At 38.3% G+C, this 25,754-nt stretch overlaps 1 protein-coding gene across 2 annotated transcripts in view; it reads left to right on the top strand.

The window, feature by feature from the left end:
• CDK19 (cyclin-dependent kinase 19) overlaps nucleotides 1-25,754 on the top strand; it is a 197,888-nt gene that overhangs the window by 169,988 nt on the left and 2,146 nt on the right. The window contains exons 5-12 of one of the 2 annotated variants that reach the window (XM_012651233.1): nucleotides 3,871-3,928; nucleotides 9,115-9,246; nucleotides 13,960-14,103; nucleotides 14,264-14,333; nucleotides 19,597-19,669; nucleotides 20,051-20,148; nucleotides 21,296-21,374; nucleotides 22,057-22,323. In XM_012651233.1, coding sequence (XP_012506687.1) covers nucleotides 3,871-3,928; nucleotides 9,115-9,246; nucleotides 13,960-14,103; nucleotides 14,264-14,333; nucleotides 19,597-19,669; nucleotides 20,051-20,148; nucleotides 21,296-21,374; nucleotides 22,057-22,323 — 921 coding nt within the window. The remainder of the gene's footprint in view (nucleotides 1-3,870; nucleotides 3,929-9,114; nucleotides 9,247-13,959; nucleotides 14,104-14,263; nucleotides 14,334-19,596; nucleotides 19,670-20,050; nucleotides 20,149-21,295; nucleotides 21,375-22,056; nucleotides 22,324-25,754) is intronic. The other variant, XM_012651234.1, reaches the window with a different exon arrangement.

Below are 25,754 nucleotides of genomic sequence, written 5' to 3'. Positions count from 1 at the left end.
ATTAATAGATATAAAGTTCTTTATAGGATTCTTTTATTCTTCTGTCATCTCCTGGATCTATACTTATGTTTTTGTCATTCGCAATGTAGTTTATTTGCACCTTCTCTCTTCTTGCTCCAGTTGTCTCAGAGGCTTCATAAGTCCTCTCTGATTCATAGATTTCTACCCTTACCTTTACCTTTTTACTTCTACTTTCTTTTAGTTTATTCTCTTGAACTTCTCTCTCTTTTCTAAAACTTCTTAACTTGGGCCCATAATTCATTATTTTTCGGTCTTTCTTCTTTACTAACATAAATATTTGAGGCTACAAATTTCCTGAAGTGTGCATTATTGGCATCTGCTGTCAGGCCCATCCTGCCTTTCTTTAACTTCCCAGCCAGAAGCACACGTCATTTGGAGTGTAGGTAAAAGTCGTAGATATCCCTAACGCCTTGTGAGATGTGAGACCAGCATGCTTCAAGGAATGTCTCTCCTCTCCTCTCCTCTCCTCTCCTCTCCTCCCCTCTCCTCCCCTCTCCTCCCCTCCCCTCCTCTCCCCTCTTTTCTTTTCTTTTTTAGCGATGGGGTTGAACTCCTGGGTTCAAGCCATCCTCCCACCTTAGCCTCCCAAATAGCTGGGACTATGGGCTCACACCCACCGCACCTGGCTTGTTTCTTATGGAGCATGTAGTTGTTCTGTAAGGGCAGAGACCCTCAGAGCACCTAATTGTGGCAATCTTTTGTATTTTCCTTGTTTTGTTTTTACACAGTATTTATCAATATATGACGTGCTGTATATTTGTTTATTGCCTTTCTCTTCCCACCGGAATGTAAGCTCTATGAGGGCAAGGATTTTTCCCTTGCCCATTTTTGTTTTCTGCTGCATCTTTAGCATCTAAACCACTGCCTGTTACTTAGTATGTGATCTGATCAATCAATATTTGTTGAATGAATGAGGGTGGAGAGGATGGTGTAAAAAAGTGAAAAGCAATATCAAATCTTGAACTTTGGCCTTGAAATGCTTTTCTACGTTCCTCTGTGACCCTTGTCACAGTTAGGGTGTCCTTACATTTCCATCGACTATTGTAGCCCATTTCCGGCTGGTCTCTCTGTCTCTCTGCTTTGTGGTGCATTCATCCTTTCTACTCTGTCCTTCACATCACTGCCAGACTTTCTTCCTAAATATAAATCTGATTGTCTCACTGTTCTGTATTGGCTTTGCCTGTAGAATAAATTCCAGTTTCTTTAATGTGGCATTTTATTCCCAACATAGTTTTCTAGTCTTATTTCTACACTGGACATTTTATGCTCTAGTCACATCACAACACAAAGTCTCAGTACACCGTGTCTGTGTCCTTATGTGACCATGTCCTTAACCTGTAGGGGTCTATGAGCCTGAAAAATCATTCTTTTTTTTTTTTTATGCTTATTGAAATCTTAGTCATCCTTACTTAAAGTCATCCAAAGTCATCTTCCTAAAGACTATCCTGATGTACAATGGAAAAAAAATCATTCATTCGCAGCAATTTTTCTTTTTCCTTTGGTACTTTCCATAATCTGCCTCATGTTCTAAAAAGCCATCTCTCTCTTTCCCTACTAGATTTAAGCTCCTTAAAGTCAAGGTCTTCATGTTTTATTTCTCTTTGTTCCTTGAAAGTCTGAAGTACATTTTATACATAATGGGTCTTTGATAAATATAATAGTTTCCAGATTTGAATTTCGAAGGTCCAGATTCTGTCTGATGCTATTTTTCTCTTTCTGCTGTGGTGAACCAGTCCAGTCTTATGTTTTCAGTTATCACACTCCAGTGACAATAACTTCAAGCCCAAATCTTCCTGCTCCCACTCCCCGGGCTAGTATGCCTCAGGCATTTCACATTGCTCAAACTCAGTATGTCATCCCCTTCTCTTGGTTATTTCCCATCCCAAACCAGTACCTCTCATAATTGTTCTATTTCCATAAAAAGGCACCAGCATTCTTTTAGTCACACAAACTCAAAACCTTGGCAAAATCTTTACCACCCTTTTTTCTTAATCTTTTGACTTGAACCAGTCAAAAGTCCTGTTAATTTTCTCCTCTAAAATGCTTCTCAGCTCCATACCTCCCTCTTTGTCCTGCTGACAAGACATTGGACAAAACTCTGATCAGCTGACACCCAGTTCCGGTAGCTCCCCCTCTCCTGTATTCTCACTGCCTGTAACATGAGGCTCAGATTACTTGACCTGGCATTTAAGACTAGATTCATCCTACCACCGTCAACATGAGCCCTCTCATTTCTGTCCAGTGAGACTTATTACTGTGTCCTGCACATCCCTGTTTACAGCCTTTGCCATCTCCTGTGGCATCCTTGCCCTCCCTCTACTCTGCCATGCTGGCTCCTGGTCATTTTTCAGGATCTGGCTATGGACACTGTTCCCACCCCCAGCCCCGTGAACGTTTCCCTTAACAGTGAAATCTCTAGTTAGTCACTTCCTCCTTTGAAGTATTTTTTTAGTGCTTATTGTTTTCATTGAAACGTTCAAAGAAAATCAAATTGGAAGGGATCGTAAAAGTAATCCAGTTTAATCTCTAACCCAAGACCTCAATCCTCTCTATAACTCATACATAGCATTATCTCCTAATATTATATAATGCTTCTTAATTTTTTTTCTACTTATGTAGTGAGCATCTGGAGTTTAGGAACTTGGTTTTTACTGTGCTTTTGTTTTTTGTCTTAATGCTTAGCATGGTTCTTTGTCCCAAGAAGACACTAAAAATATATTTATTGATTGAATAAATGAGTCCAATAAGATAAAAACAACATATTTTCTCTCTGAAGAGTCTATACCGGAGACTTACTTGTCCCCTTCACCCAACAAAAACCTATCTCCACAGTTTCTCTGTTTCCAAATGTCTGCAGATGAGGATGGCTTAAAAAATGGTAGAGATACATTTGTAGCCTACTCTTTTCTTTATATAGTTCTGTATTAGCCTTGGTTTTTATTTTCCTACATCTTGAAATTATATTTGGAATATCTTGCTTTTGCATGTACTATAGCTGATACATGAATTTTTTTTTTTTTTTTTTTTGAGACAGAGTTTCACTGTGTTGCCAGGGCTAGAGTGCTGTGGCGTCATCCTAGCTCACAGCAACCTCAAACTTCTGGGCTCGAGCAATCCTTCTGCCTCAGCCTCCCGAGTAGCTGGGACTACAGGCATGCGCCACCGTGCCCGGCTAATTTTTTCTATGTATTTTTAGTTGTCTGATTAATTTCTTTCTAATTTTAGTAGAGACAGGGTCTCGCTCTTGCTCAGGCTGGTTTCGAACTCCTGAGCTCAAACAATCCGCCCGCCTCGGCCTCCCAGAGTGCTAGGATTACAGGCCTGAGCCACCGTGCCCGGCCTGATACATGAATTTTAATGGAGTCTGTTGAATGTCGATCATGTTTTCCTATGGTAGTGTAGAAAATATTTAACAAGGAATATTCCATTTGATTTACTTAAATAAAGGCAATTATGTTGTGGTTTGAAATTTTACAGAAAAATTTTCAACCACATAAACTCTTTGTTGTTGACAGTAAGCAGACAGTTTATAATTTGTGCAGGTTTAAAAATTATTAGTTTTATTTTACAGGGTGAATAGAAATGATAGATTTAATTGCTTTGTAATTATTTGTATGATATGATTTTGAAAATAAGGTATGTTTCCATGGCAAGAATGTTTATATAAAGTTAGTGCTAACTTCAGGTATGTCAAATGCTTTAACTACTATGCAGAGGGTACTTAATATTTGATTATAGTTTTGATAAAAATACAGAAATGATATTTTCATATTATAAGAACTTTTCTCCATTTTAGAGCATGTCAAAAGAATAAACATAGTAATTTGAATGCTCTATTTTTATTTCTAGAAACCAGCAAATATCCTAGTAATGGGAGAAGGTCCTGAAAGGGGGAGAGTCAAAATAGGTAGGTAATATTCCTAAAATAATTTATTAAGAAATTGAAGTGACTGCAAAGATGCTTTCCCCTTTTAATACCCTTATTTAAATAGTTAATTTTAAAATTACTTCCTCATAATATTTTTAGAAAGGATGCTGGAAAATGTAGATAGATAGTCTGTAAAACTCCTGGTTTTTTCCCCAAAATGGGATTGTATAATTCTAGGTTGAGGCGTCACTGGAAATTAACAAGCAAGCTCACAAAAGCATTCATTCCCATGCAGTATCACAGGCATGTGTTTATCTCACCACCACTGTCCTGCACAGTCACCCTCAACATAATTCCCTAAATCTTGCTTTTGTCTCAGGTTTACCAAATGTTTTCTCTCTGAATACTTCCCTCCCTACCCTGAACTAATACATACAAACCCTCACAGGTTTTCCCCACTTAGCCACCCCAGGCCTGCACGTCCTGTGCCAGGTACTAACATATCTTTTCCAAATGAATGTGTATGTTTACAGCCTCTTTTACCTGCCTGTCTTAGATTAAGGCACTGGCAGGAATCTTATCTGTATATTTAAAAAATTTCCTTTGCATCCCTGAAGGTTTTAAAAGAAATCAGCATCATTTGTACCTGTGACATATTTGGGGAGAAAATAAGCTAAGAAATGCTTTATTCTAATTCCTTTTGATAGAAATTACATTAATTGGATGTTCAATCCTTTTTAGAAGGAATTTGAAAGAAATTTTGTTCATCAGACTGCATTCGTTGCTATTAGAATATGCCGTGCTAGAGGTAGTGAAAAATTGTGCTAACTTGACCTACTACAAATTCATGCTGTCCTACTTCAAGCTGCCCTGCCACTTGTTTTTGTACTTCTTCAATTAACTCCCTAGCCCAGTTCCTGAAGAAGCTGTCCTAGACCAACTTCCTTTTCTTTAAAGTTCTACTCAGATTCATTCAAAAGCTTGTTGATGTTAATTAAGTACCCCGTGGCTGCTTTCCTTCTCTTCCCTCCCTCTTCCCTTTCCACCACTCATTCTCATTCGGTTCTATTTTTATTTTACTCTTACATTTCTTTTCTTAGAGGCATTTATTGAGTCCCTACTTTTTGCCAGACACAGGTGAAAGGAGGGAGATAAAGGATGGTCCCTCCCTGTGAGAGACAGTAAAATAAACAGTTTACTGTACGGTGTGATAGGTGCATTCATATGTTACCTCATTTATTTTACACAACCACCCTGTAAAGGTAGATGTTACAGATAGGGAAAACTGGAGTTAGAGAGGTTGTAGCTTGCTCAGCCTTTCAAAGCTAGGACTTGAATTCCAAGTGCTGAGACTCTTTCCCTGCAAACATCCCTGCCTGTGACATCAGAGCTGTCTGGTGCGACCTCACTGACCTCCACTCTTTGGTGGCTCTGCCTTTGAAACAGCCTCAGCGAAACAGTGATTCTTCCCTTCCTAAGTCCCATCTACTTGTGCCCTTCCTAGCTTCTAGATATCTTCCTGCCATACTTAAGCTCCCCATGTTTCAGTATTGCCATTTTCCCTCAAGTTTCTCCTATTCACTGTTTTTTTTTTTTTTTTTTTTTTTTGAGACAGAGTCTCACTCTTTTGCCCAGGCTAGAGTGAGTGCCGTGGTGTTAGCCTAGCTCACAGCAATCTCACACTCCTGGGCTCAAGCAATCCTTCTGCCTCAGCATCCCAAGTAGCTGGGACTACAGGCATGCGCCACCATGCCTGGCTAATTTTTTCTATCTATTTTTAGTTGTCCGATTAATTTCTTTCTATTTTTAGTAGAGACGGGGTCTCGCTCTTGCTCAGGCTGGTCTCGAACTCCTGAGCTCAAACAATCCGCCCGCCTCGGCCTCCCAGAGTGCTAGGATTACAGGCGTGAGCCACCGCGCCCAGCCCCTATTCACCTTTAAACGTAGTCCTTTGCCCAATTTTAAAATAAATCTTCATATTTATTTTCTTGTTTTCTTTAGCATTGTTCTATTTATTTCCCCTCTTGTTCCTCTATCTCTGGAACACATGATGTTCACCCTTTGGTTTCACTTACCCTAATTTATTATAATCTGGTCTTTAATTCCATCCCTCTATCAAAATTGCTCTCTAAAAGGACACCTGTGACCACTGCCTTACCAAACCTAGTGGCCTGTGTTAGCCACCGTTCTCCTTCACTGGAGAATACACCATTTGTTCTTCTGACCAGTCCGGCTTTGAGGCTGTCTTCTCCCTTGGTCTATATGATATAACATAATTCCGCTTTTCTGCCTACAACTTTTGCTGTTCCTTCTATGTTTTAGTCATTATTACCTCTTATTCCTGTTAACCTATTGTTTCAAGACACTCTAGGCACTGGCTTGGGACATGACCTCCATCTACAATTATTTCTTTAGGGGATTTATAAGATGTGGCCTCAAAATCTTGGATTTTATGAAAATGGTTCTAAGATCTGGATCTGAGATTGTGGTCTCTCGCCCTAGCTGGAGTCTTTGTCTCTCTTTAGATGTCCTGTTGGCAACTTACACCCTGTTGTCCCAAACCAGATCTGTGGTCATCTTCTTATGTTCTCCCTCGTTTGTACCATTTATTACATTTATCCCAGTCACTCAAGGCTAATGTCTTCTCCTATTACTCCTCAACATAAAATTCTGTACTCTGGCCAGGCCAGTTAGTTACTGTTCAGAGTTTTAGGATTGTTATTCGACCCAAAATTAGGGATAAAGCCAGGCTTAAAAATAAGCAATAATTAATAATAAAGATCTTGTGGACAAGCAATCTAGCTGATTAAATTGCCTTTAAATTTTAATAGCCATTATTTTTTAAAAATTAGTAATACTGATGCCTATGCCTAATGCTTTAATACAGTTCTTTTTTTGGCATGAAAGAAAAGCATAGTTGAATAGAAAACACTGTGCCTTTCCCTGTATCTGAGCTTTCCCCTCCCCAGCCACCTACAGACTTCCCAGGCTTTACCTAAAACATTACTGCCTGCCTTTTTCACTATGCAAAATGATTCTCCTTTAGGATCCAGCCCAAGTTCCACTTTCAATTTAGTCCACTTCTACAGATATTTATTAAACATTGTTCCAGATAATACCAAGAAGGAGACATAGAAGAATACATAGATCCTCCCCCAAAGGGACTTAGCATTTGGTAGAAACCGATAGCAACTTTCTTTATTCTGACAGTACTTATACCTTTTTTAACTTTTATCTACTCCATGCATGTTGTCATTTCTCCTCTGCGTGAGCTCCTTGGATGGTAGATCTTGTCTGTTGCTGCTTTTCTATCCTTTTATACTGCCTAATGAGCATCCACACCCAAATTTTACTTCCCCTAGCCATTGAATTGAACAATTTCATCCATATCTAATTTTAGGAAAACAAATGTTATAGTAATCTTTAAGCTAGTTCCTTTTGTCTAAATTAGTAATTATTTGAAAAGTGGTTTGAAACTCTCTTAAAGTTCATACAATAGACAGGAATTGTTTTTAAGAGTATTTATTATTTCCTTCTGGCCTTGATTTCATCTGACAGTTAATAGATGAGGCTTAGGTAAAACTAAAACTAAGGAGATAGAGAATAAAGGGACAAATACTGGCTTTAGCCTTTACTTCAAAATGCTTTTCAGTGGATGAAACAGCATTCCATCATACTACTTTCCATTAACAACAATCAGCGTCTATTAAATATCTAAAGCAGTGCTTTGAATATTGTGTAATATTGTAGAATAATAGGTATAATATTGAGAGCATGATTTTGAATATTTTTGTTTGCGACAGGGAAATTGAGTTGAAAAAGAGTAGGTATCAACACAGGCTTCCTTGGATAGCTTTAGTTTTTAAGAACTGGATACTCCAAAGCATTCTCAGGAAGTCTTATAAATTATTCAAGCCCTAAAGAAACAAAATCATTGTAAATTAAAATTTTAACATATGTCACATCATAGCATGTTAGTTTTAGATTAAATGGCACTATAGTTGAAACTTTTAGGTGCATTTGTGCATTTTACAGAACGTTGGGGGCCCTTATATAATTAAAATGTACTGTATATATTATATACTTCAAATTATAGAGGTTTATCATTCTTGTGACTTTCCCTTTGTGACTTGCAGTTATCATATGTATAATATATTGGGTGTCAGATCAGTGGTTAAGAATGTAGCTCCTAAATTGTAACGTGGTTTTTGTTCAAGTACTGGCATCTTTACTTACTATTCCTTTACTTACTATATCCTGGGCAAGTCATTCAACTGCTTTGAGCATAAATGGGGAGCAAGATACTTACTAAACCAGTGTTCTTATAAGGATTAAATGAAGTGAGACATGATGTATATGAAAGTCATTTATAAACTGCAAAGCATTTTGTAGATATAAGGTATTTGTTACTTATGAAATCTTAAGAAAATTAGCCTCCAGGACCTTATTATAGTAATAAGTATTCTTTTTACTACTTTTGTATACCCCAAATACTTAAATTGATTAGCTTTGGTTTACACCTTTGTTAAATGCTGAATTATAATAAATTATCTCATATGTGTTCTATTCATGTTCTTGGAAATATGTATGTGATGTGCTGATGACTATTCAACAACTGGCTCTCTAGGGGGGAAAAAGTCCCAATTTGTAGCATTTGCTGTTTTCCATGATGTAAATACTCCCACCATCGCCAATTCCTAGTCACCAGTATGCTGTCACTGAATGCAGAGTTGGGAAGAGATCAACAAATAAGCTCTTGTGAGTTTGTAGGATCTGGTTGCAGTATACACCGAACTAAGATATAGTCAGTTTTTAGATGCATAGGCATACAGAAGTCATAATTAATTGTGGAGACTTTTAGTCTATTTTAGATTTTAAAAACATTGAAGAACGTTATTGTAACTGTGTCTGAAAGCCCAGAAATCTGTACTCAGACCTGGATTCTAATTCTGACTCTACTTCCTAGCTCTATGACCTTGGCTAAGTCAGAATATCTTTAAACCTCAGTTTCTTCATCAGTAAAACAGGCACAAGAATACTATCTACTTCAGAGGGGAGATACTAAAGATAAATGCAGTAATTCCTATCTGGTGCCTACTGCAGACCTCTGATTAAAAAGGGAGGAAAAGGATTGGTTTATAAGGTTAGCAGGTACTGTTGTCAAACTTGCATGATTCTAATAGCATGTTGAACTGAATTTTATATTAATTTGTTTCATTTTTTAGCTGACATGGGTTTTGCCAGATTATTCAATTCTCCTCTAAAGCCACTAGCAGATTTGGATCCAGTAGTTGTGACATTTTGGTATCGGGCTCCAGAACTTTTGCTTGGTGCAAGACATTATACAAAGGCCATTGGTAAGTTAGTCTAAAGTGATTTACTATCTTGCCATTGAATTATCATAAATACCAAATGGTATAATAATAAAGCTACTCGATAAAAACCACTTTATATATCTTTATAAAAGTCCTGTTGTCTTCTATATTCCTAGATTTTATATTCTGGTAGATTTGGGTTTTTAACTATATAGGAGAATATGGTTCTTTTAAAAGAAAGCATTTTCTGCTTGTTTCCTTATGTTTGAGGAAAAAACAAAAAAGAATTTTCTTACAGAGAATAGAAGTATCTGATCCTATTGAGTTGCTATGGAAAGAATAACATGCATATTTGATTTTGTATTTACCTAGCTATTGATCAGAAAAACTGGAGAGAGGTTTAGAATTGTTTTCTTCACAAAAAGAAAAAAAGAAAACAGGAATAGTACAGTATTGGAGAGAGACCTTTCTATTGGGGGAAAAGTTAGTCAGTCATATACTTTCCTAAGCAAGAAACAATGACTAATCTTTCTCTCTTACCATTACAGTTATCAGAATGGCAGTTCTCCTTTAAGGTAGGAAATAGAGTCCAGGTAGATTAGCTGCTCAGCTTCTTGCCATCTCACCAAGTGGAAAAACTGAGTAAGAAAACCTGTTATAAACACACTCTCCGCAGGATTTAGAAGCTGCTTTAGAACAGAGGCTTCAGAGATTTTGCTACCTGGTCGCTATAGTGTCCTCAGAGGGCCCAGCTGTGAGTTGAGGGAGTCAGCTGGGGAGAGCCCTCCTCAAACCTGGAGATTTCTTTACAGGGAGTAAAAAGTGAGGGTACAGGGAGAGTAAGTTATATCTATTAGAAGTGCTAGTTCTATAAGGTACCTAAATTTCTACATTAAACAAGCTTCTGAAAAACCTGGTGGCACCCAAAGAACTACAAAGGAAGTTCTCACATTTGATAATAAATCTATTCATGGGTAAAAACAAACAAAAATCAAAATATAGTAATGTTCTCATTCATCAGAAGGTCTGATTTCTACAGAACTCAGATACCCAGAACACATTTATATTTCGCCCAGGGACTGAGACACTAGTCCAGTGCTGGAATTTTGTAAATATTTTATAAATACTGCTGAATGGTCTTGTTAAATTAGTCAAAAAGCCCCTGAGTAGTCTCAGAACTCTGAGGAAAGCCAGTATGTGTCTGACAGAAGAGGAATGTGAGACTGACGTTAGACCCGTAGTCGAGCAGTTGAGCCTGCGGTAACACAGCGGCTCAGAGGCTGCCGCGGCCGTGCTGCCAGCGGTGGACAGTGGCAGCTGTCTGCGCGGGGTAAAGGAAGGAGGACCCGGAAAGCAAGTGGAAGGGCTGGAGTGGCCTTAAGAATGAGGAGCTAAAATCAGAGCCTGGCCCTTTTTACACTCCAACAAGTAACTTTCACTGTGGGGCTGTATTTTTGAAACTTTTAGAATTATAAGCTTGTTTTTTCTTTTATTTGGATCTCTCCTTACTCACTATTGAGAACAGTCAAATCCCTTAGACAATCTCAGAAGGCACCAGAAGATAGGAAGAGACTAAAAGTAAGCCAGGGAGAGGGGGAATGTTAGTTGGAAGTAACAGGTGGTGCCTTAGAACAGGTTTGATGGTGCTACCCAGGGCCCAGGGAGGGGATGGAGGATGCAAGGTTAATAGAAATCCAGGCGTCTGAGGCTCTCACCAACTGCTAGTGCAGTCTGAACCGAAAAGGGAGATTTCCATTAAGAAAAGGCGAATTCAGCCAAAACTTTGTTAAACTAAATGCCTGTCCCACTATCAGAGACTCTAATGCGGCAGGACCATGGTACGACCCATTTTTAATACATACCCTTAGGTGATGTTGTTGTGCGTGACCCACACACTTTGAGAAGCACAGTTTCGTGGATATTTTCTAATTAATTTCTCTACTGTTGAAAATAGATGTGATTTTTTTGAAATAAAGGCAATTGGGTATGAATCGAAAACCAATTATATTTCTTATTTCCTCAGGGTAAGGAGAACTGAAATTTAACCAGCCTGCAACTTACTTGCTCAGTAAATGAAATTTACCACTTAAAGATAAAAACACAATCACTAATTTCTGATTTTAGTCAAGTCCCAATTATCCATTCTGGATAGAAGTTAGAAGAAAAGTTAAGACAGAGAAAAAGAATAATCCCCAAATCAGTTATCTTTGGGCTTGAAATATATTCATGGCAGACATACATAAGTACATACATAGTCACTCATTCTCGCTATTCTCCATACCTGGTCCATGTTAGAAATGAGTATTTATTTTCAGAGCACAGAAAAAAGAAAGTGTGATAAATCTGATATCAGTGGAATGACATTTAGTGGGGGAGAGAAGTGACAATGGTGGTAGCAATAGTGGGGGAGGGGTGCATGTATGTGTGTATCAGAGAACAAGTCATTGATACAGGAAAGAGACCTGAGAAGCTGGGATAGATGATGCAGGAGCCAGGTGACCATTTGAAATTATAGGCTAATATGAGGCAGGAAACCCTAGAATTTAGTGCTACCTGCCACGGTGAGATTCTTTATCTTAGCAATTCATAAGGAAATCTAGCTATTGGCTCCTGTCCTTTGAGTAGAGGACAGACCAGGAATTGGCATGACCATCAGCAGGCAGTAGTAGTCCCAGCTGACTGCGTAGTAGAGGCAGGCGGGAGAAAGAGAGATGGGACTGTCAGAGGCAGTCATGTTGGGGGCAAGAGTGACAACCAACACGATGTGGGAGAGAGAAAAGAATTAAAAAGTAGACATTGAACAGTACTGTTACTCTACTCTGTAGGGATGATGTTCACGGTGGTGATGACCTTGCTGCATCATTAAGGAAGATTAAATTATGTTTTATAGCCTCTTGCGATGGCAGATAGTAGTGTAATAAAAAATGGTCATTAAAGAAATATGTTCCCATTATCCAGAAGGCTAACTTCTGTGGAAAGAAACTATTCCTGATGGGGTCAAATAAGTGAGGGGTTGCTGTGTAGTTTTTTCCATTTGGCAATTTGTTTTATGAACTAGCATACAACACTCATTCTAGCTAGTTAATATACAGTAGTTCCCCTTATATGCTAGGAGTATGTTCCAAGGCCCCAGTGGATGCCTGAAACCACAGATAGCACCGAACCCTATATATACTATGTTTTGGCATTTTTTTTTTTTTTTTTTTTGAGACAGGGTCTTACTGTGTTGCCCAGGCTGTGGAGTGCTGTGGTGTGATCATAGCTCACTGCAGCCTCCAACACCTGGGCTCAAGTGATCTTCTTGCCTCAGCCTCCCAGGTAGCTAGGACTACAGGCATGTGCCACCATGCCCAGCTAATTTTTTAAATTTTTTGTAGAGATGGGGTCTCACCGTATTGCTCAGGCTGGTCTCTAACTCCTGGGCTCAAGTGACCTTCCCACCTCAGCCTCCCGTAGTGCTAAGATTGCAGGTGTGAGCCACTGTGCCCAGCTGATACTGTGTTGTTTTTTTTTTTTATCTGATAACCCAGATGGCCATTAAGTGACTAACGGGCAGGTAGTGAGTATACAGTGTGGATACACTGAATGTAAGAGATGATTCATGTCCTTGTTGGATGGAGCAGGACAGTGTGGTATTTCATCACACTACTCAGAATTGTACACAATTTAAAACTTATAAATGGTATGTTTCTGGATTTTTCCATTTAATATTTTTAGACCATGGTTGACTGTGGGTAACAAACCACAGAGAGCAAAACCTTGGATAAGTGGGGACTACTGCAATTAAACTTTTTTCTTATTTAGCTTAGAAAGTGATGCTCACAGTTGCTAGGCTACTAAACACTGTGTACTTTTCTGTACTATAACATAGTCCTTGCATTACTATCTTTTCTTTTTTAAAAATACTTATGAAATGGCATTTATTTAAGTGGACACGGGTGAATTATACATCTCACAAGAGTTAATTTCCTTATACATTTGGCAAAGCATTGTGAATATAATATGTTCTCAGAATATAAATCACAGTCTTTCAGTGTATAAAATTCAGCGGAATAATCTATAACTGGTGATTTTAAATAGTTAATAGAACTTTAAAAAATACCTAACTTTATCCTGAGGGTTGGGATGGGGATGGGGCAGCATCTGAGTGAATATGTTTAGGTAAGATCTATCTCTGCTGGTGTCGTGCAGTGCTTATATACTTGTATTCTTTATGAATTTCTAGACTTTACAATTTGTTGAAAAAACTGAAACTGGTAGTCTTTCAGACAAAATTTTTTTCCAAATCCTTTTATGTGGTGTGTACTATCTATTCAACACTTATAAATTCTGCTCTATCATTATTCATTTGATTACTTTAAAGGACTCACATCACCATATCTGATGATGATATTGTATCAGTTTGTCAGATCTAAGTATTATGCCTGGTATTAGATTATCAGTTGAACGTTTGAGTGATTAAATTATTAATAGCGGTTAGAAAGGATTTTGCCTAAATCTAAAAAATTCATTGCTTGCTAAATTGAGTTTCCCAAGTTTATCTTCTTCAGAAAATTTATAAGTAAATGTTTTTCATTTAGCTTTCAATCTGTTACATGATACTGCTATTTCATGACATTTACATGTTAATGCACTTACTGTATTTTGTACATTTATTTACTGAAAAGTATTTTTATCTGTAGGTTGAGATTATACTCAGGAATAAGCAAAGAAATATAATAAATGTGTACAAAACTTGTTTTTCTTCCTTCATAGATATATGGGCAATAGGTTGCATATTTGCTGAATTGTTGACTTCAGAACCCATTTTTCACTGTCGTCAGGAAGATATAAAAACAAGCAATCCCTTTCATCATGATCAACTAGATCGAATTTTTAGTGTCATGGGGTTTCCAGCAGGTAATTCATTTTCCTTTTCAAGATGATATTTTGAATCATATTTAAAAATCATTTCTTTTCAAAAGCATATTTTATGTATATTTTAAACTAAAATAATTAGGAGATTTTAAATAGAATTAGCACATTATTTTCTATAACAATATTCAATTTTTTTTGTAAGATAAAGACTGGGAAGATATTCGAAAGATGCCAGAATACCCCACACTTCAAAAAGACTTCAGAAGAACAACGTAAGTAATTCCATATTGTCTTAGTCTGTTTGTGCTGCTATAAAAATTACTTTAGACTAGGTAGTTTATAAATAACAGGAATTTATTTTCTCACAATTCTGGAGGCTGGGAAGTTCAAGACCAAGGCACCAGCAGGTTCGGTGTCTGCTGAGGGCTGCTTTCTGCTTCTAGGATGGCACCTTGTTGCCGTGTCCTCACATGGTAGAATGCAGAAGGGCAAAAAGGGGTGAATGTTACGTGAAGCCTATTTATGAGGCGTTAATCCCATTCACCACTAATCACTAATCACTTCCTGAAGGCCACACCTTCCAATGCTGTTGCATTGGGAATTGAGTTTCAACATGAATTTTGGAGGGTATACAAACATATCACACACTAATTGTAGGTAGTAACTCAAAGGGAGCATTTAAATTAATCTTTTTAAAAATGTAGATTAGATGTAGATGTAGATTATTATTTAAACTAGAAACTTAGAGTTTAGCATATTAATTATGCCTATGATTTAAAAAAGAACTTCCAGCTACTGTTAACATATATGCCAGGTTTAGGCTGCAGTATTAAAAACTTTAAAGAATTTAAGGGTCAATAGATAATTTAATGTCTATTCTGTTTCAGCATGATAAAGGACTCAGTTCAGGGCCATAACTGTAGTAGTTTTGTCTTTATCTGAGTGATGAAAGAGTGGTAACTGAAATGCTGGACTAGGAAACCAGGAAGGATTGCAGAAGGAAGAACAGATGGGCTGGGATCTGAGTAAAACAGACTGGTGGAGACACGTACATTGAGTAGAAATGAGAGGAGAGTACAGGTGATGGCATGTGAGGACTTTGGTATATATGCACACCTGGAGAAAATTGTGGAAGAGTTTTGTTTTGGGCAACTTACCAAGAAAATTTCAGGACGGGATGGCTTGTAGGAACAAAGCAGACATCAGAAAGAGAAGTAGAGAATGGCATTGATCATTTCTGGCCCCTCTTTTGCACAGTCCTTTATAGGGTCCATCTCTTAAAGGCAGCACTGATATCAAGGTTCTGTCTTGGGCTCTCTTCTCACTCTAGACATTTTCCTAGGCAGACTCCGTGATTTTTGTGGCCACAATTTACCATCAATTATGCTGATAACTCCTAATTTATATATCCTACTCAGATTTCTTTTCTAAGTTTCAAGCCCATTTATCTAATTGCCTTACAGAATCCCAACCTGAATGTTCCATAAGTGCTTTAGATTAAACGTCCAAAACTGAACTCATAATCTAGCCTCCCTAACCTCTTTTCCTGCTGTATTTTCTGTCTTAGAAAATGGCTTCCTGATTCACCTAATTGTTAAGTTAAAGACCTGAGAGTTATCCCTGATCCTCCTTCTGTCTCACTCTCTTCCCTTTCACCCCCAGCATCCAAACAATGAGCAAATCTAGGCCTAGTTCTTTCTTCTAAAAGTCCTTTTAATCTTTCTATTTCTCTCCATCTATCCTACTACTATTATAGTCCAAACCACCACCTTCTTCTCCCCTAGAATCTTGCAATGGCCCCCTAAAGTGGTATTTCTAACTTCATTCTTCATTCCAACTCACCTCCTGTACTGCAGTCGTCATCAATAGCAAATTTGATCATGTCAGTTTCCTGGTTGCTCTGAATTTACCCCTGCTTTCCATTCCTTAACATGGCTTGCCGAGCTTCGGCTTCTTCATCACCAGGTTCATCTCCTAACCACTCTCCATGTTGTATCCCATAGCCTCAACACTGGGGATTTCTTTAAGTACCTCAAACACCCTGAGCTTTCTTTGACCTCTGGATTTTTACACATGCTGTTCTCTCAATAGGATATAGTTTCTTCCCACCCCTTTCATCATATTCTTACTTAATTTTTTCTACTCATCCTGTACGTCTTGGCTCCTCTGACCTTCCAGATCTGAGCTAGGTGGTTCCTTCTTGCAGTCCTGTCACATCCTGTGCTGCTTCGCTCGGCACTGGTCACCGTGTACTACAGTTAGCTTTCGAATACTATCTGTCTTTCCCTCCAGATGTATGGATCATCCCTATTCTATATGCCATTATATGTGTCTCCGGGGACTGGCACACGGTACATGCTGATGAATTACTTGTCAAATGGATATTGAATGAAAGTAGTTTAAGTAATTGAAGATACTCTAATAGTATAAAAGGTGGAGAAAATTAATGGAGGCACTTAATGTCTAACTTAGTATTTAAACACCAAATGAGAAGTTTTACGTAAAATGATAGTGTTCACAATAACCAGAAATAAAAGGAGAGAAATATAAAAAGATAAATGAAATTCAGTTAGAAAAATAATGGAAAAGTCCAGAGATAAGAGCCCATACTTCTTAAGCAAGCAATCCTACCCAACAGAAAAACAGGCTGCTAATACATAGGACAACAAGGGATGTGTTAAGAATTAGTGAAATCTAATGCAGTATATGAAAGTCACTAAAGTAAAACATAGTGAGGAAAAAGATTCTAGAAAATATTATTTCAAATGACATAAAAAGTAAAAAGATAACCGCTTGTTTTTATTGTGTCAAATAAAAAGAACCCAAAAAATTGCTCTTAAAATGAATTGGGAAGAATGACAACAGAAGTTTCTGAAATCTATACAAAGTGTCAACTCCAATTAGTTCATTAGAAGGCAAGGTAAAAATAGATTTAAAAGGAAATCATTAAGTTGACTTTAAAACATTGAATATTTGAATGAACATAGTCTGATAAAATGCTTCATAAAGTGTATCAAGAGTTTGGTTGTCTTTGAAAACTGTTCAGCTCCCAAACTGTAGCAAACCTGGAAGGGGTAAGTCGGAAAATGACAAACAATTGAACTTGACGTTAATACTTGGTAAGACAAGAAGAAACCAAAATGAGAATTGAGCAATAGGACATCTCAAATCGAAGACCTTTTATGTTATGATAGAAACAAATAACCTAGCATCTGGAGTTAACCTGAGTAAAAGCTGATTCAACATGCAGGCCACACACATGCAGACAGACCTCTCTTCTACATACACTTTAAGGTTTCTTCCCATTACCACACTCAGCATGTACCTTGCCAATAAAAATTTTCCTGGTGTTAGAGGAATTTTTCTTTTACACATGGCAAAGATTTTTGAAATGAAAATATCTAGTGTTGGCAAGGGTACAATAAAATGGGCAGTCTCACTCCTCAGCTCCTGGTGAAAATGAGTGCTTCTGAAACTTTACCTACATACAGATCAACTGGAGATCTTGTTAAAAATGTAGATTCTGAGTTAGAATCTGGAGGCCTGAGAATCTGCATTTCTTTTTTTTTTTTTTTTTTTTTGAGACAGAGTCTCACTGTGTTGCCCGGGCTAGAGTGCCGTGGCGTCAGCCTAGCTCACAGCAACCTCAAACTCCTGGGCTCAAGCGATCCTCCTGCCTCAGCTTCCCGAGTAGCTGGGACTACAGACATGTGCCACCATGCCCGGCTAATTTTTTCTATATATTTTTAGTTGTCCAATTAATTTCTTTCTGTTTTTAGTAGAGACGGGGTCTCGTTCTTGCTCAGGCTGGTTTCAAACTCCTGAGCTCAAACAATCCACCCACCTCAGCCTCCCAGGGTGCTAGGATTACAGGCGTGAGCCACCACGCCCGGCCTGAGAATCTGCATTTCTAATGCAGGCTCTCAGGTGATGCCCAGGCTGCTGACCAAGGCCACGTTTGTGTAGCAAGATTCTAGAGCACCCAAAAAAGGCTTTAAAATGAGCATCCCCTTTGACCTGATAAGTCCAGGAATTTGTCCTGTGGAAGTAATCAGAGCTGCCACAAATAGCTGAGTACTTACTGTGTGCTAGGATGGTGCTAAGCCCTTGACCTACATTTTCTTATATGATCTTCATAGCAGATCTATAGGGTAGGTATAATTATAAATCCCCATTTTTCAGGTGAGGAACCTAAACCTTTCATAGAGGCTAACTAACTTGCCGAAGATCACACAGCTGGTAAATGACTGAGTTAGGGTCCAGCAGGGGTCTGTGATTGTCTCCTGCAGTGCAGTATTGCCTCCCTGCCATGTGCATCAGATTTTCCTACAGGGACCTGCATGTCACAGCTATTATAAAAAAAACAATATCGTACCAGTAGGAGATATACAGTCACTCAAAATAATAAATATAAAGAGCATTTGACAAGGGAAAACGTTTATGAAACAATATTAAGTGAAAAAAGCTATAACAATTTTTATACTATGATTCCTATTTTATAAAAACAAAGGAAAAAAATCCCTGTGTTGGTATATCATATATGTGTATGTATAGAGACACATGCAAAGGAAAATTATAAAAATTTTGACAGTGGTTCATTATCTTTGAATTATTATGAGTGATTTAAGTTTTCTTCTTTATACTTTTCTATATTCTCTAATTGTTTTTTTAACCATGAACATATATTACCTATGTTTAGACCTTTTTAATTTGAAATATTTCATATGTAGGAAAGAACATATATGTTGAAAATATGATATCTAGTATATTTAGAATAATAAAATGAATACCCTTTCACTCACCTCTCAACCTAAGAAATAGCACATTGCTAGGATTACTGAAGTACCCTGTATACCCTTTCTCCCTGTTCACATCCTTCCTTGAGGGTAGACGCTGAGTGTTCTGAATTTGTGTATATCATTCCACATTTTTCATCATAGTTTTACTCCACATGTATGTATCTCTAAAAATTATTGTTTTAATGTCTTCGAACTTTATAGAAATGCTATCGTACTATTTTTTTCTACAACTTCCTTTTTTCCCTCCACTCAACCTTATGTATTAATTTTTACTATTGTATAACCTTCCATTCTGTTACTATATAACAATTGATTTACCCCATTCTTCAGTTGATGCACATCTGGGTTGTTAACAATTTTTTGCTATTACTAAAAGGCTGCTAAGAACATTCTTATCCTTGGATCCTGATATGTAGAAAAAGCATCTCTTATATTTGAGTATGTGCCTAGAAATAGAATTGCTGGGTCATAGGTTATACACATTTTCAACTCCTAATGGTTAATAAATCATTGTTTTCCGAAGGGATTATAACAATGTAAACTCTGAAATGTTGTGTGTAACAATTCCCATTTCTTTTGTACATTTGCCAATATTTGGTAGTGTTCCTTTTTAATCAGAAAAAATCAGTGGCTTAAACACATGCCTTATAGGAAAACCAGTGATGGAGCTTTTCATTAAAAAATGTAAACTGTGTGAATGTCCCCAGTGACATGTGACTGCCTAATGTCCTTGCAGGTACGCCAACAGCAGTCTCATAAAGTACGTGGAGAAACACAAAGTGAAGCCTGACAGCAAAGTGTTCCTCTTGGTAGGTGCTTCTCTCCCAGGCTGAAATCTGACCCTTAGCACAACTCTCACCTCATCCCATTTACCCTGGAATTGTCCCAGCTATTCTTCTTTAGAACAAAAAAAAATGGTGGATACTGGGGCAAAATTAAATATTTTTTCTGTTGAGATGTCACCCTTGACTTCTAGCCTTAATTTTGTCAATGATTTATCACAGAAAAGGGCTTTAATGTTGATGATTTCTGCCAGTTTTACATAAATGTGTGCAGTATATTAATCTGTAGTGAGCCATTCACAATGTATTAGATGTTGATCCTGTTAGACATTAATCAGTACAAAAGACAAAATGTGGACTTAAAAACAACCTTTTCATGTGCTGTCAATTTCCTATGTGTTACTCTAGCTTCAGAAACTTCTTACTATGGATCCAACCAAGAGAATTACCTCGGAGCAGGCTCTGCAGGACCCGTATTTTCAGGAGGACCCCTTGCCGACCTTAGAGTATGTATCCTGCCCTCTCTGAGTCCTTTGTTGTAGGTCGGGGATGTCAGATGGTGGCTGAAAGCAAGAGGAAGCGGTTGTTACTGAAGTGTTTCGCTTTCTTCATGAATACTACCCAGAGAAAAGCTGCTCGAGAGAAAGGTCCTGTATTTTGAAACAGGCAGAGCTGTGGAGAGGTGTGAATAAAACTGAGTGTTTTAGAAACACTCACCATTAATTAGACATCTGACCATTAATCAGATTTATAGATGAAAACTAAAGCTGAGAACAGATGAGACCTTGTTAGCCCAATCAGCCAGATCAGAGATTAAACCAAACCAGCAGGGAATTGAGAATTTAAAATGCAATTCCAGAGCACGTGCAATCCACTGGGCTACAGAACCCCTCAACTGCTTCATCCTTATCACATGCAAGTACAGGCTTGGTGCTTGCTTTTATTAGAGGTGCAGTTTTTCCTGAGGAGAAAAAAAAGTATTTTCTTATTGAAGCAAATACAAATTGAGTTATTTTTGGTGCTAATGAAGTTAGTGTGGAAAGACTTTTATGTCACATGTGTCGACTAGCTAACAGTAGTCAAGATTTGAAATTGAAAGTGGCAATTAGTGTAAAACTTCAGATGACTAATTGTTCTTTCTTATTGCTTAAGTTGTATTGGGAGGTGTCCGGCAAACACCAGCCACAGATGAAGAGCAGGAAATAAGTTATGAAAAAAAAGTGAAATTTTAGGCCGGGCGCAGTGGCTCACGCTTGTAATCCCAGCACTCGGGGAGGCCGAGGCGGGTGGATTGTTTTGAGCTCAGGAGTTCGAGACCAGCTTAAGCAAGAGCGAGACCCTGTCTCTACTAAAAAAAATAGAAAGAAATTATCTGGACAACTAAAAATATATAGAAAAAATTAGCCGGGCATGGTGGCGCATGCCTGTAGTCCCAGCTACTCGGGAGGCTGAGGCAGAAGGATCGCTTGAGCCCAGGAGTTTGAGGTTGCTGTGAGCTAGGCTGACGCCACGGCTCTCACTCTAGCCAGGGCAACACAATGAGACTCTGTCTCAAAAAAAAGAAAAAAAAAAAAAGTGAAATTTTAAACTAACAAGGTAATGATACTGTAAATTTTAGATCATTACATGTTTTTTCTTTTCAATGATTTTTAGTGTATTTGCTGGCTGCCAGATTCCATACCCCAAACGAGAATTCCTTAATGAAGATGAACCGGAAGAGAAAGGTGACAAGGTATGAACTGCATGGTACACTTTCACTTCCAGAGAGTAAGGGGGCAGAAAGATAACTTAGGTATAATTTAATATTTCTTGTATATTTAACCACCTTTTATTTAATTACGTTGTATTTATTTTCTGTGGAAGTTTGGGGATTGTAGATGTACCTTGAAGTTTGAAATGTAATAAGCTTATAGATAAATGAACTCCCTGGTTTGTTTTATAGCCTGTTCTATTCTCTGATTCCTGATTCTTGCTCTTTTTGTTTGTTTGGTGTCATTGCCGTCACTTTATGCAGGTGGCTTTCGCAAGCATCGCTCTGTTCTTTTATCTTAGCGGGATTTGACAGCCACCTCCCCAAACTGCTCCACTTTTCCAAAATCATAATGGAAAAGACTTCTTACAGCTGTTCTAATGAGTACAAAACTATTTCCTCTGTGCCTTGTGGCCTTCAGCAGATGTCTGTGACTGATTTGGAGGGTCACCATGCAATCGAAGTGACCTTCCGAGAATATGTCGAGCTTGGTACGTGGACCTTTGGGAACGCTGTGCTCCCCGGCTGCTCCCTTCCGCAGTCCTTCCTGTCACTTTAGTGTTCCCCATGGCTTGTTCCCCCAGGTTGGTCAGCAGTCACAGGTGCATGTCCAGTTTTTCTTAATTTAGTTTCATATCAAACTTGTTTTTTTTTTCCTTAAAAGAATCAGCAACAGCAGCAGAACCAGCATCAGCAGCCCACAGCCCCTCCACAGCAAGCCGCAGCCCCCCCACAGGCACCCCCGCCACAGCAGAACAGCACCCAGACCAACGGGACCGCGGGCGGGGCCGGGGCCGGGGTCGGAGGCGCGGGAGCAGGGCTGCAGCACAGCCAGGACTCCGGCCTGAGCCAGGTGCCTCCCAGCAAGAAACCGCGGCTGGGGCCTTCAGGCGCAAACTCAGGCGGGCCCGTCATGCCCTCGGATTATCAGGTACTCCTCTGAAGTTTGTACTTTTTGATGTTTATGTGTTTTACGAAATGGGAAATAGATCTATAACAGAGCCTTATAAAGTTAAGTAATACTTTAACATTTGACTATACAAACTGTACAGTCCCATTTCTAGGGCATTGTGTGAAAATGGAGATTTTTATCATATTTTATATAATTGTAAGATCTTTCATATCTTGACCTGTTTATCCTCACAAGTGAAGGGGAAGGTGGGGAGGCAGGCACCTCCTTCTTAAGGAAAATTCCATCTTTCACCTAACAGCTGCCTTATCAGCTTTGGTTTATCAGAAAAGATAGTTCCCTTGAAAGGGGAAGGCCTGGTGGCTTATTTTGGACAAAATTAATTGCATTCTTCAGAAAGATTTGTTCTTACTGGGAGGAAAGAATCAGTAAGTAGCCACATAGATATAGAAGAGAGAAGGATTAAGACTGAGACTTCTGAGAAATAACTGTCAAGTCTCACTAGAAATAATTTTGAGACTAGGCAATACTTTTTGTTATTTAGATAAAAAGAGAAGTACAGTTGTGCTACTAATCCAGGAAATTAAAGGAAATAAGTCTAAGGGTTGGTACTTGGAGAGAGAGGTAAAGATTCTCATTGTGATAACCGCAGGGAATCTTGCAAAAAGAAAAACTATTTTCAAGGTAGTAACAAGCTAAGAAAAGACCTAGGAAGCTGGGAAAACTTAAATGAAAGATTAAAAAAAAAAAAAGGTTTAGAGCCATGGTCCCTCAGGGAACTCATGGAAGCAGACACTTAGGATAGAGATAATAGAAAACAGGGCAAGGGAGCCATAAACTCACTGATAAGGAACTGGAATAAAGAGAAAAGTTAACAAGAAAAACATAATAAATAGCTGCTTAAACTGGCTTTACATTTTGAATATCTCAACCACTACTTCTCTGAAAACTTCTCTTCATGAAGATTCCCTGCAAGCAGAAGAGTATATAATACTTTCAGTTGGTTCCAATTAAACTAATCAAGGCTTCAGTTTGATCTACTAAAAACAGCTTGCTATTTGGGTAGCAGTCATGAGCATATTTGAATTTTGTCCCAAAACCAGTTTTTCCGCAAACTTTAGTTTATCTCTGTTATATGAGCAACAAATGTTCATTATTAATATATAATGGTCCATTTTTGTGTCTCTGATTGTATTATATTAACCTGTGTTAAAGAAGAAAATTATCTAAACACTTGTTAAAGTTGGTAAGTCAGACTTTATTCCAGGGAGGTCATGATGATAAGTTTGGAGACCAGTGCAACGTGGTCTTGCAGTGGGGTGGAGATTGGACTCAACTCCAAGGAGACCAAGTGGAGATATATAAGCAAGGAGCAGGGTGTAGAGGTCAGTGGATGGCAAATAACCGAGAGAAGACATCAAGGATAAAGTGGTTCTTGGTGAAACTGACTTGATGGGATTGTTGTTGAAGGCTGGCCAGGGTAATAAACTATCAAGGGTGGGAGATTTTTGCTAATAAGATTCTACAAGGACAGAGAGGGAAGTCCAAGGTCGGGCCTAGTCAATCAGAGGACTCAGAGGAGATCCAGTTTTGGTCTAAGGAGAGAGTCTTTATCACCTGCTTATAGTCAAATATAGACAGATTTCTGTATTTCCTTCTGTTTTTTTTTCCAAATTCAAAAATTCTTCAAAATGCTTTTCTTTTCTTTGTCCATATTGTTCTGGCTACTAAAAATAACCCTTCTAGCATATCTATGACACAGATGGATGGATACCTCAGCTATTTAGTTGGAGGGACTAGCATGAGGTGGAGCAGGGAGTCCCATTGTGTGTAATTTGTAGCTCATCTGTAATCAGCATATTTGTTCTTTTTTTTTTTTTTTTTTTGAGACAGAGTCTCACTCTCTTGCCTGAGTTAGAGTGCCATGGCGTCAGCCTAGCTCATAGCAACCTCAAACTCCTGGGCTCAAGCAATCCTCCTGCCTCAGCCTCCCAAGTAGCTAGGACTGCAAGCATGAGCCACCAGGCCCGGCTAATTTTTTCTATGTATATTTTTAGTTGTCCAGCTAATTTCTTTCTGTTTTTTTAGTAGAGATGGGGTGTCACTCTTGCTCAGGCTGGTCTCGAACTTCTGAGCTCCAGTGATCCTCCAGCCTCTGCCTCCCAGAGTGCTGGGATTATATGTGTAAGCCACCGCGCCCGGCCAACATATTTATCCTTGATTTAGTATGGAAGAGCTGTTGTACCGGCTGAGTCTAATCTGCTAAAGTAAAAGCAATCATAGCTAGCCTAACAATTGTAGGGCATTGGTCTTATTAACATTTTCTTCTTTTTTCCTTACCTTTTCCAGTTTGAGGCCCTCTCTGGAATAAGACATCTTTATATTTATTTCAGTTTCCATCATGAACACTTTTAAAATGAAAAATTAATAGCCATATTTCATAATGTCTAAGAAAGACTAATGTGATATTTTGTTGTATTTGATTTTCCCTGAGTTACTTTTATCTCAATTTATTCAAGGCCAGACTTAACTCAAACTCAACTAAAAATAAGGCATCTTCTGTCATGTTTTCCAGTGGGTTCCATTAGTAGGGTTTCAAGGCTTTTGGGGTGCTTCATCAATGTATTTATTGTAAGCAAGCACAATTAGTACCTTGAAAAGAAGGAAATTGGCTTTTTAGAAAGATATGTTACACGTTAGATTCTTACATGTTTACATTGTATTTTATGGCAAAATTGCCACTAATGACTTATGAGTGGAAAGCACATTTTTTCATAAGAAACTTCAAAATAAAACATGTAGTTAAAATTTGAAATTTTGAAAGTCTTCTTTCACCAACACAACTCGTCAGTTACATAACTTAGGAAGGCGTGAAGCAGAGTTGTTTTTAACCAAGACTGTCTTACTGCCCTGTTGTTTTGGACCAGATGTTGCAGTCCAGTTTGGCAACCTGTGAGCACTGGAGGGGCGGACCTTGCTGATTTCTCTTTCCTTCAACCCCCAGTGCCACCTCAAGGTCATTTGCATTTTTAACTCAAAGTAATAGCTTTACTACATACATTCCCACTTTGCTCACCAAAAAACCCCCCAGCCTTCTGAATACAGCCAAAGACACTGCTAGTTCCAGCTGGGCTATGTTTAACCAGGTACCTTTCTTTTTCTGTGGATGGATTTTCCTTTTACACATTTTTTCATATTTGCCTTAGGTACTATGAAGATGAAGGTTTCATTTAAAGTAATAACGATAGGTTGAATTGAAATACATTTTTCTTTTTCTTCTCTTGAGGACAATCACATATGAAAATTGCTTTATTCTAAATATTACCTGGAGTTTATAAAACCCAATTATTGCTACCACAGCCTGCCCCACCTTGCCTTGCTCTGTCTTGCAGGTGGGGCTGCTGAATCCCTGAGCTTCTGCTGCTTTGCTCTAAAATAATGATTTCTTAATC

Source organism: Propithecus coquereli, unplaced genomic scaffold (assembly GCF_000956105.1).
Source record: "Propithecus coquereli isolate 6110/MARCELLA unplaced genomic scaffold, Pcoq_1.0 Scaffold35, whole genome shotgun sequence".
NCBI lineage: Eukaryota > Metazoa > Chordata > Mammalia > Primates > Indriidae > Propithecus > Propithecus coquereli.
The sequence above is the reverse complement of the archived record's forward strand: the minus strand, read 5'-3'. Positions and strand labels throughout refer to the sequence as shown.